The 12011-nt window shown below is 30.7% G+C and overlaps 1 protein-coding gene across 1 annotated transcript; it reads left to right on the top strand.

Annotated features, from left to right (window-relative positions):
* The first annotated feature begins 1511 nt into the window (after nucleotides 1-1511).
* LOC116773223 (uncharacterized) lies at nucleotides 1512-11092 on the top strand. Its single transcript, XM_061528550.1, has 16 exons — nucleotides 1512-1613; nucleotides 2600-2822; nucleotides 2893-3037; nucleotides 3109-3200; nucleotides 3677-3782; nucleotides 3860-4065; nucleotides 4133-4207; nucleotides 4292-4412; nucleotides 4799-4913; nucleotides 8510-8735; nucleotides 8951-9095; nucleotides 9172-9263; nucleotides 9347-9458; nucleotides 9558-9763; nucleotides 9885-9959; nucleotides 10055-11092. The coding sequence occupies exons 1-16, from the start codon at nucleotides 1604-1606 to the stop codon at nucleotides 10182-10184; spliced, it is 2079 nt and encodes a 692-aa protein (XP_061384534.1). The 5' UTR covers nucleotides 1512-1603; the 3' UTR covers nucleotides 10185-11092.
* Nucleotides 11093-12011: the final 919 nt, after the last annotated feature.

The raw sequence follows: 12011 nt of genomic DNA, 5'->3' as shown, positions 1-12011 counted from the left end.
CCGCAGATATCAACGTCGCGTAGTTTAGATTTTTTTTAGGATATTAATATCATCTTGGTCCCTCCATGCGTTCCGGATAAAATACTTCAAAGGAAAGGTACACAGTTCAAGAACAGACAATAACTAATGAACCTATAAGCATTCACTTCTCCACGTTACATGCATACCTAAAAATAAGGGTGCCTGATAATAATTTAACGGTATGAAATTAAAACCATCCTATGCACTAATTATATATTAACGATTACATTGGCATTTAATCGAGTAATTAGTCGTCTAAAGTGTGTTATATGATTTTGCAAAAAACTGATACTTTCTCACTACTGGAAAGACCAGATATTGAGCTAGATTTTAGCATTTGCTGTGTTTAATTGAGATCTTATAACCACAAGGAAATACTTCCACATACAAAAATACGATGTCAATCCATTTGGGAGCTATAATACCACAAATAGATAGACACACAAAAACACACACTCGCACGCACGCAAAACAGGCATGCATACATACACGCACATAAATACGCACACTTATTAACGTAAAATTTATAAAATTTCTATTTTTGGGATTTGGGTTAAAAATAATCAACCATACTATCCTTATCCCTATTACCTATGTTGTTTCTCTAATTAAGTCGTTTGTTGAGAAGCCATTAAAATTAAACTATATTTTCCGCCATTAAAATTAAACTATATTTTCCGATTTACTTCTCATATAGGTATTATTGCGTTATTTTTCTTTTAATAGGTTTTTACTTGTTTCGGTTATTTTGTAGTTATCGCTTTTAGCTGAGATACTAGATAAGACTTTCGTCTTATCTTACATTTCTTTACAAATAAATAACCGATACAAGAAAGTAAGTTGGAAACACAGTTTTACTTCAATGTTTAAATTATACTAACTTCTACTATTGTCAGTCTTGTAAATAATTAAGTGTTATACTCATTCCAGAATGGTTATAAATTTTTGTGTTAAATTTAGAAGAATAATCAGAGTATTGAAAATATTATTAAAACAAGAATTTAAAACAAATATGAATATAATAAGTGTAAGGAATCACTTGTCGGTAGTCGCTAATTTCATTTAAATTGACTTTTTTGATAAACGCGAACAACTTCGCGGTGTCGCTCATAATCGATAATTGTAATTAAGACTGTTATATACGTTTCATTATTTGAATTTGTATATTGATTATTGTATATTACTTTATAATAAAAAAAAATAAACAGAAATTAATATATAGAAAAAAATTATGTTATCATGCAAATAAGAACGTATAAAAATAACGCTATATTCTTACTTACCTACATAAATATTTTAAGACTATAATGAAATAAAGTTACTTACATAACTTTTTAAAAGTCATGCTATAATTTTTATATGGTAACAGTTTATGTTAATTTAACCTAATGAAAAATTAAATATACTTTTTAATTTTACAAATTTTTTTTTCATCGTGTGTAACAGCTTTAAGAAGTGTAGTACTTGTTTATTTTGACTTCGTAATTTACACTGGACCACATAGTTAACATTACCGACCAGTTGAGGACGTTTCAGTTATTTAATAACGTTAATATTATAATTTTTTTATAATAAATTGAAAATGTCCAAAGGTACGATTTCTTTCACCATTAATATTTTCATTAGTTTGTTGACTTACGGGTAAACAAAAATAAAATAAGTATATAGGAATACTTATGTTTTTAAAATATTAACTTTTCTACCTAACATAAATATAGGTATAATTTTTGAAGTTTTATACTTTCTTGTGGTAAATATTTAACGTTTATTAGGTTTTTATTAAACATAAAATTATACATAATTATTAGATGTTTTTTATTCATAAATTATTAAGCCTAAAGTTAAATATCCAATGTTATCACCACAACAATCTTGTGTGGTTACCTTATTCTGACAAATAAGCGTTACATTAATAATTTTATAACGAATAATACCTGTATTTTACGATGGTAAGTGATCACATATTAATATATATTTGAAATTTTGAAATGTTCTTGCAGAAATATTTTAAAGGTATAAAAAGTTAATGTATTTATAATTTATAAGCATTTTTAAGGAGATTTATATTTTAATGAAAACGTCTTAATAAAAAATGATGTATTAGAAAATTGATGCTATAAAAATTTGATACTTATACCGTGGGATAGAACACAGATTATATGAAGTACGAAATCAAAAAAGAACCTAAACTGATTAGTTTTTATATTAATAATAGGTCCAATTACCTCTTGAGATATAAAAAAATATTGGTTTAAAGGTCTAAGAACTATTTAAAGTCTAATGTGTCTTTAATGTGCTAAGATTTATACATGAAAAAACTTTTAATTCTCCGTATGTTTATGAAAGCATACTGTTTGTATTTGTGTAATATTTTATTTATCTTAAACAACGTGGCTCACAAACAGATGAGCAGTGTGTAAATATTCAGTAAATAGAAATCTTCTTTATGAGATGTGTATAAAAAAAATTGTGTCCTTTTGTTACATTAAATACTTAACTTTTTTATGGTATTTCATGTTTCATTTATACCAACATAATTTTTAAAGGGATTACTAATCGAACATATTTACTTTTTTAGGTTTGTACGTAACAGCAGTCGTAACCACAGGCGTCTTAGCAGGTGCATATTGGACTTATTGTTTTTATAATTACAATAAACAACGTAAGATTCCTACAACTTGGAAGGAAGTAGGTATTCTTAAAAATATTTTTATATATCCTATTAAATCTTGTAGCCCTGTCCACAAGAACAAAGCTGAATGTACATTTCTAGGATTAAGAGATGGGTGGCTAAGAGATAGGTAAGCGTTTTCGTAAATCTTATATTTTATTCAAATATAGATTAATTAATTAAAAATTGATCTTTTTTAGGGAAATGTTAATAGTGGATGACAAGTATAATTTTATTACAGCAAGAGCATTTCCAAAAATGCTTTTAATTCAATCTAAAATAGAAAAATCTATTTTAACTTTGAGCAACGATGACATGGAACCACTGAATGTAGATTTAGCCGAGGCGAGTGTTATAAACATTTTGAAAATATTATCAGTGTAATAAAAAAAATTTACGAACATTTTGTACTTTAGATAGCTTTAAAGGAAACTTTTAAAGCAACCGTGTGGGGTGTCAAGGTTCAAGTTTATGATTGCGGTTGGGAAGCTAGCGAGTGGCTGTCAAGGTACCTATATATATAATATTTTTATATGCAGTTGGCAGTATCTCGCTTTGGTCAGTGGCTCCATCCGAGCAGGTAAACTCTTGCATGAAAAGTCACATAATTACTATACAGATGAGACATAGAATTAAGTATCCTCTTAAATTTTACGACTAATATAATTATTCATTGACTCGAGTATGTCTAGTTAGTCAGTTATTAAATCATACTCGTGTTGATAAATTTAATTTTATCCTATTTTTATGTTTCTAAGAACTGTAATGGAAAATGTTTTACCATCGTTTGAACACATTTTATCATTAATGAGCTCGTGCTATGTTTAACGTCATGATAATTTCTTTAATCGACATCAGTACATGTCTTCTATAACTTCATTACAAAATGTTAGGACCGTTTGCTATTTCTGGTTTCCTTTGATGAGATAAATTTATCGACTAACTTAATGTAAATATTTAATGACGCTAATATATATATTTTAGACTATTAACTCAATCTGAAAAATCATTAAAATTGGTGATTGCTGCGTCGAATCCTAATCGGTATTCTACAAATTTCTTCAGGAATAAAATTACGACGGCTGTATCGGCAAGAATTTTTTTTTTTATATTATATAGCGAACTTTTTTCTCTTTCTTTTTAACATTTAATCATGATTAATTCTAGGGTATATACGCGGATGAAACTTCTTACAATTTAATTAACGAATCATCGGTAAATGATCTTAACGACAGACTGAAAGGAATAAAAGTTACTGACAAACATTTTAGAAGTAACCTTGTTCTATCTGGCGCCAAGGCGTACGAAGAAGATGATTGGACATTCATAAAAATCGGCGAAAACATTTTCGAAATTGTTAAGCCTTGCACGAGGTAAACTAATATTTAATTTGAACTTTCATATTTTTGATTACTTATTTAGTCGTTAAAATTTTTTCAGATGTGTAATGACGACACTAGATCCTGAAAGAGGCATTCGCAATCAATCAGCTGAACCGTTAGTTACATTGAAAGGGTAAAATTTATAGTTAATTAAATGGCATATATGTAGTTGTTTTTGCATTTTTAGGAATTTTAATTTATTTGGATCTCTTTCTAGTTACCGCCAGGTCACTGAACCGCAAGAACGTAAATTTGCGGGTAGTTCGCCACGCATGGGCGTACAGATGAAGCTTCGTTCGGGCGAGGGAATTTTTTTATCGATTAATGATATAATTTATGCAGCCTAATAAGTTTGTATTAAACTTTATATATGTTTATTTATTTTGTGATTATTTTAATTGTAAATTATTTATTTATCTTTTTAAAAATATATATTTTGTGTCGTACTTTGTGTAGTAAGATTACCGACTTTATATTGTTATTTAAATAAAATTTTGGAATTTTCCTTACTAATTACAAAAAGATCTAAATTTGTAAATTTATGACATGTATTATAATGTGGAATAAAACTCTTTCTCCTTATTAATCACTTAATTTCTAATCACAATCGTTTCATCACATTCTAACTTCAAAACAACCAGTCTGATCAACTATTTAATCCTAAGTAACTCTGACTTTTTAGTTTCGATTTGACTGTAGCTGTTAGCCGTAATGGCTTCGACAGTGTCACCGGGAGGGGAGGATAGATTCTAACTATCCGGTAAATTCGATCCTCAAGGGTCTAGGGGGGTATCCCCGTCCCAATGGTGCCTCTAAGAGGCTGGACCTCGGCTTACGACGTCGTTGACGGGGAGGGTGGCATCGGGTGAATGTAACTCTGACTGATCTTTTAGCGTCTTCAATACACAGTTGACAACTAGCTCACTCAGGGATAGATTAAGTTACCAACGAAAGGTGAAATTACCTTTTTAATATATATAACGGAACGAAACGAATATATTTTATTTATAAAATTGAAAATCATAAGAGTAGACATCGTTTTGCCTCATCTAATTATATAACCAGTCTAATTCACATAATCAAATACCTTACCAATACATAAAAATAAACTTTACAATTCAAAAAAAAAAACAACTATTAATAACATGACTGATCATTTAAAAGATATTTAACTATTTACTTTCATCATTGTATCATTTGTAATAAGAAAGAGTGTCTAAATCACTATTGGTACCACTCATTGGTAAGTCACTAATAAGTCACTATTCGCTCATTGATAACATGTTGCTTCTGCTGGCGGCCCCTCATTGTGGTCCCCAAGCTTATTCACTCCCACTGTTCGCTGTCCCCCCACTATTCACTTATTGTTTTTCATCTACTGCCAACGATATCTTAATTTAAGCTGTATATGCCTGCACAACGCGCTAACTGTGTCTCGAGGTCTTGTGATGTGGTCATGGACATGAGATTTTACATTTTTTTATGAGGGCCAGGTTGAGGTCCCAGGTTTTGGATAGATTCCAGCCATCTTTTCTATTGAAATTGGGATGTTTTTTGATTTCAATAGCCTCGGGGATTAGTCTTGGTTTTATTTTTTGTGTTAAAGGTGGCAAACGATCAGACGGCCTACTTGGTGGGCAGTAGCTACCGTCGCCCATGGACATCCGCAACATCTATGTTTCGGAACGTATCCGTTTCCGCCATTCGCCAACCTTGGTTTTATAGGAATAGGGAAGGGTGGGAATAAGGGAATGTCAGGAAAAGGTGGGAATAGGGAAAGGGTAACCGGCTCTCTCACTCATCGGACAAAAAGCAGCCATTAAAGTCTACTTCGCGCCGATCTTCTGTGAGATCTTCTTCCCCGGTCGAGCCAGCCTATGTTCGATCTGTAGTTACATGACTACAGCTAGACCACCACCACCTACAAAATGTATGTCTTCAAGAGCGAGGATCTGTGGTTTATCGAAACGAATGTAGTGGCCTGGTTTGTCCCTTGTGTGTTCACACACTGCTGACTTCGACGGGCGCCTATTTTTAATGACTGAGACATGTTCCTTCACAATTGTACTGATACTCCTCTTTGTCTGTCAAATGTATGATAAGCCACAGTCACAATCAAGTTTGTATACACCCGCTTGTTAAAAAGGAATGGTACTCTTAGTTAGTCTCAAGAATTGGCACACTTTCTTGTGTGGTTCGTATATTGTCTCGATGGAAAGTTTCTTCGGCCCTGTTGTTGATGTTACGTATTTTGTCAGTGACTCACTTCACATACGTTAGTTATAATAATATACGAGACCTTCTATTACTGTAATATATATAATTCTTTGTAATTAAAAATAATTTTCTATTCTTACTTCCGATAGCTATAAAAGCGTGTTTTTTTTTTCAGGTTTTAAAACTGTATTTTTTTTTAGTTATTTAATTTAGTATTACAATAATTAACAATAACCTACATATATTTTTTAGTGAAATTACTGAACCCGAGTCGAAACCCCCAACCGAAGATTTTGCACAAAACGGACTACGTATGACAGTCTAGAACCCAAGGCTACGTCTCGATCAATGATGGTGTTTACGTAGCTTGATTTTAAAATTAAAATAAAATGATTTTTGTAATATATAAATTTTAAATAATCACATTTGCATTTTATTTTATCATCATTATGATTAATTGGTAAAATTAAAGCTACTCTAATAGCATTTTCACAAGCCATTCCCAAACTCTAATTTTCAGGTTTTACTTACGTTGTTGTTTCCTACCTGTAACAATTATAAATAAAAAAGACAGTTATTTCAAATATGAGACGAAGCAAATCTCTTTACTAAATTTTGTCACTTTTATTATTTTGTTGTAAAATATATAACGTTTAATTTTGTTATTTATTAGATATGGTCAATCTGCTCTTAACCCCGTCGCCAAATCCCACTAAACTTTCACTTGTAGTAATCAGATTAATCGAAGCCGAGTAGAAAAATAAAAGAAACGGCCCTTGTTTCAACGCTGCGCTGTCCGGATGTCAGCTTAAGTAACTTTGACTGTTTGGCTGGATATTCATAGACTGAGATATGCGTGATTCAATAGGTTTAAGCGAACCATATTTACGTGCATTTACAACTTGCACATATGAAAGTGACCTGGTGTTTCATTTAAGTCAAGTTTCGATCAAATCCAAAGTCACTTTCATTTCACCGTATTTTCTTAAAACCTCTCTTAATTTTTTAAAGAAGAAACACTAACCAGTTTCTAAATATTGTGTGAGTAAATACTAATTGTCCAAATACTAATTGTCTTCGTGATGGTTAACTACGCCATTAATTATCATGGACCTTTGTTAATATTACAAAGTTAACTTTAGAGACTTTATTTTACTTTAAAGACTTTACTTTAAAGACTTTATTTAAAACAAGATTTTTTTTTCAAATACAAAGAGTCTATAATCCCGATGCCTACTAAAATATATGGAGCCGTTTCCTATTATAATAATATATATTTAGGATTCTAACAAAATCATAAAAAAATACAAATGACTTATAAAGCCAGTACTTTTAAATAAAAACCAACACACCTTAACTAAAACTAAATAATCATTTTCCTAAACCAAAACACCTTAAACAAGTTAAATTCAATTTACAAAGACAAAAATCACGTCGACAAATACTTTCCCGCGTAAAAGTGAACAAACCAAATGTCATCGCTTTAACGTCACTTCGGGTGCGTTCGGGAATTTAAAGGTTTGGTTCAAATTAAATGTGTAATTAAATGTGTGTTCCCTAATTATATAATATAATTATGATTAGGAATTCTCCACTAATTGCTATATACAAAAATGGCTAATTTAATGTATGTTGTATGTTTAAAATATGTTAAAGCTTGTGAAAAGGAACTTTACCAATTACTATATAAAAGAAATTATTATATACCTGCTGATAAAATGGGTAATTAAATGTTGACAACACTGTATGTAATAACTTAAATACTGTAGTTTTATTTGTATTGAAGGTGCATTAAGAATATTGATCGAAAATCATGCCACAAGGTACGTATACTCACTGTTACATATTTACGTTTCTGTTATAACAAAATTGGACATAATTTTTTGTTTTATAGTAAATAAAATATTTTATAGAATAATAATAAATATTGTAATTTTAACGTCATAATCATTTTAAAGTCATTTTAAGAACATAATTAAATCTACCTTAGTTATGTCCAAAAATATTCTGTCAAAAAAAAAATACAAAAAATTTCAGTTCATTAAATCGCAAATTAATTAATAAGGATATCAATATAAATATACATATTTAGTTTGAAATTATTTTCAATGAATGCAAATGGCTGTTAATATAGGTAGACTTTTGCTGAGAAAATATGTTTCAATAATAATATATTATAGATTTTTCTACAATTGATGAATAATAGAAGTGTTTACAGGGTCATATCTAAGTGCAGCGGTCGCTACAACAGGCGTCCTCGCAGGCGCATACTGTGTGTATCATCTTTATAATGAAGCTCAGAAACGTAAGCTACCAACAACATGGAGGGAAGTTGGCACTTTGAAGGATATTTATATATATCCTATAAAATCTTGCGGTCCGGTGCAAAAGGACAGAGCTGAATGCACTTTACTCGGTCTAAAAGACGGTTGGTTGCGAGACAGGTGAGTTAAAAATACAAAATGAGGGTAAAATTTAATTTAGATCTATACAAAGTGTAAGTAAAACTTATACTTCTTCTTAAAAACAATTTACATAAATAATTAAATAATAGATAAGGACATCCAATAACTAATCGCAATATGATGATAACAAGGGCAAATGTTAATATTAATGAATATTTATTATTAAGACATACAAACAACAAAGCTTTTTACAGAGTATTGATGGTAATTGACGGTAAAAATAATTTTATCACTGCAAGAGGGTATCCACAATTACTTTCTATTCGTCCAACAGTAAGAAATTCTGTCTTAACTTTACAACATAATGATATGGAAATACTCAACGTTGATCTATCAGAGGTATAGTGAAGAGTCATAAGAAACAAACAGAATTATTTACATACAGCAATGACAGATATTTTTTATAACATTAAAGGTTCCTTTACAATTGGTAGAAACCGCAACTGTTTGGGGTGTTGAGGTTCCTGTATACGATTGCGGCTTTGACGCAAGCGAATGGGTTTCAAGGTATACTCATTACTTAAAATATATATAATGTTCTTCTTTTATTAATAACGATTTCTATAAAGTTTCAATAAGATGTTGTTTAGATTACTAGACAAGTCTGCAAACAACTTCAGATTAGTACTTTATGCTTCCAACAATTCTCGCAAGTTAAAAAGACCCGCCAATAATGTGTATAAGTTCCGCAAGACAGATACGGTAAGGATTTTTAATAAACATTAATTATTTACCAAATTTTTTTATATACATATAAATTTTTGCATACGTATAAAGTTTAAACGGACCGATTCCTTTTAGGGAGCACTTCCAGATGAATTACCATTTCATTTAATGAATGAAACCTCTATAGACGATCTCAATACTAAATTGCAAGGAAACAAAGTTTGCTACAAAAACTTCAGACCGAACTTCTTAATTACCGGCGCTCGGCCTTACGAAGAAGATGATTGGAAATATGTTAAAATCGGAGAAAACATTTTCGAAGTAATCAAGCCATGCACGAGGTCTGTAATAATATCCTTTTTTTAAATTATATTTGATACATTTAAGTGGAGAACAAGATTTTTACCAACGTAAGGTGGTAAAAATCTTTCTTAATTTCTAATTAAATTTTATATAATTTAGATGTATGTTGACAACAATCGATCCAGAGACAGGTACACGTGATTCTAAATCAGAACCTATTCAGACGTTGAAAAGGTAAAAACTATATTTAATCTTTAGGGACTTCAAAAATGGATATAATTTAGTTTAAAGTTAGCTTTAATATTTTCCAAAAATTAAACTTATTCCAGTTACCGCCAGATAACTGATTCTAGTGCTAGACCCTGGTCCGGCAGTGCTCCACGAATGGGCATACACCTGGCGCTCCGGTCAAAGAATGGAGGCCTTGTCTCGATCAATGATCGTATTTACGTAGATTAAGTATTTAACGAAAATATGTAATATAGAAATGAATATTAATAATTTTTTTGCAACATCTTTATTTCATAACCATATATATTTGAATACAAGTATTTTTATGTAAAACCCAAGCAGTGACTTTCAGCGATGACATCTTTTTGACACGCTTTTTTTAAATTCAGGTATTTAATTACGAAATTGCATATTGTAAATAAAGAAATTCAACAACTGATGACCCCAGCTCTCGTCATTGTTATAACTAATAATTCCGGAAACATATTAAACTAATTAATTGATCTTGATTACGTTCCCGAAAATCCAGATTTTCAATGTTTAAGTCCGGATGATTAACCTGGTTTTTTAGATTTCACTCGTTAGTTCTTAGAAAATATTCCCTCCTTATATTAATCATTTCCTGTCCAAATTAAATACATGTATAATATTATTTGATAAAACATTTAGTAGTAAGAAGTAGTACCCAATTGATAATAGGTACCTACAGTTGCTAAAGAAAACAGTTAACATCTAAGACACTTAATTTTATTGCTTTGTATTACCATAATTTTGTAAGCACACTACCCTCCATAAACACTGTATATATTCGAATGTTTTCAATCATATACACAGCAAATAACCAAATTAATAGACCAAGTTCTCTCTTTGAAGCATTATTAGAATATAATCGTGTCATCCATAGTATAAGTAAGTACCTACACTTCTTATTAATTGATTTTCGTTCAAAAAACTTTCCTGACTTACATTTCTGAGCGTATTGAAATCGCTACTTGGAATGTATGTACTAACTTTTAGATTATAGAAGCATCATGAGATCTAAGATTTTCGCGAGTATTCATTTAAATGAAACTAGTATTATTCGGATTTACTACGCGGATTTTATTATTTAAAAACTACATAATCCCGACGTTTCGGTTACTTTGCAGCAACCGTGATCACGGGCAGACGAGGTGTGAATGTCTGTCAGTTGGTCCTTGTTATTTATTATCATCTACCGCCATCGATTTCTTAATTTTCTGGCGTACCGCTCTGGATGCCGGCAGAATGCGCTCACGGTGTCTTGAGGTCCTGCGGTGTGGTTTCGAACATGGGATTTTATATTTTTAAGAACGGGGTCCCAGGTGTTTGATAGATTCCAGCCATCTTCTCTATTGAAATTGGGATGTTTTTTAATTTCAATAGCCTCGCGAATTAATCTCGGTATATACTTGTCTTCCCGAGCGAGGATTTTACTAGTTTCATTTATAGAAGCATCGTCGTCATTAAGCGGAAGGTAACAAACAAGCTTCAAAGATAACAACAACAAACATACTTGTCTAAATGAAACTAATATATGTCGGATATACTACGCAGATTTTATTATTTTAAAACTACATACATAATCCCCACGTTTCGGTTACTTTTCAGCAACCGTGATCACGGGCAGGCGAGATGAAACGTACTTGTCCTTTATGCTACCACGAAAGTTATTTTGTTTATATTAAAAAGTCTTAGTACCTAATTTAATTTGGTGCACAAATTTCAAGATTTCATATTAATTAATTCAAAAGTAAAGCTTCAGGAGTTATATTGTGTTGTAGGCTTTGCAACTACTTTATAGAATAATTTTTCTATCGCTTGCAAAATCTATGGAATTTACTTTGGAATATTATTTCTTTCGCTAATGCAGAAGATATAAATTTTCTTAGAGGGGTCCGACAATACCAAAACAAATAAATAAAAAAATAATGTACATCTTTTATAGATGAAACGGTAACAAGAAACGAGTGGAACAAATACATGAAATGAAAAAACAAATAATAATAAATAAGATTCTGAGAACTGAATTATTTT

The sequence above is a fragment of the Danaus plexippus genome (genome assembly GCF_018135715.1).
Source record: "Danaus plexippus chromosome 18 unlocalized genomic scaffold, MEX_DaPlex mxdp_20, whole genome shotgun sequence".
Taxonomy (NCBI): Eukaryota; Metazoa; Arthropoda; class Insecta; order Lepidoptera; family Nymphalidae; genus Danaus; species Danaus plexippus.
The sequence above is the reverse complement of the archived record's forward strand: the minus strand, read 5'-3'. Positions and strand labels throughout refer to the sequence as shown.

Bases quoted from the DNA above. Each gene is read 5' to 3' on its own strand.
- LOC116773223 (XM_061528550.1), top strand. The intron at 4,413-4,798 runs GCAGCCTAATAA...TGGCTTCGACAG, and splicing joins CGATTAATGATATAATTTAT to TGTCACCGGGAGGGGAGGAT. The intron at 8,736-8,950 runs GTGAGTTAAAAA...AGCTTTTTACAG, and splicing joins GACGGTTGGTTGCGAGACAG to AGTATTGATGGTAATTGACG.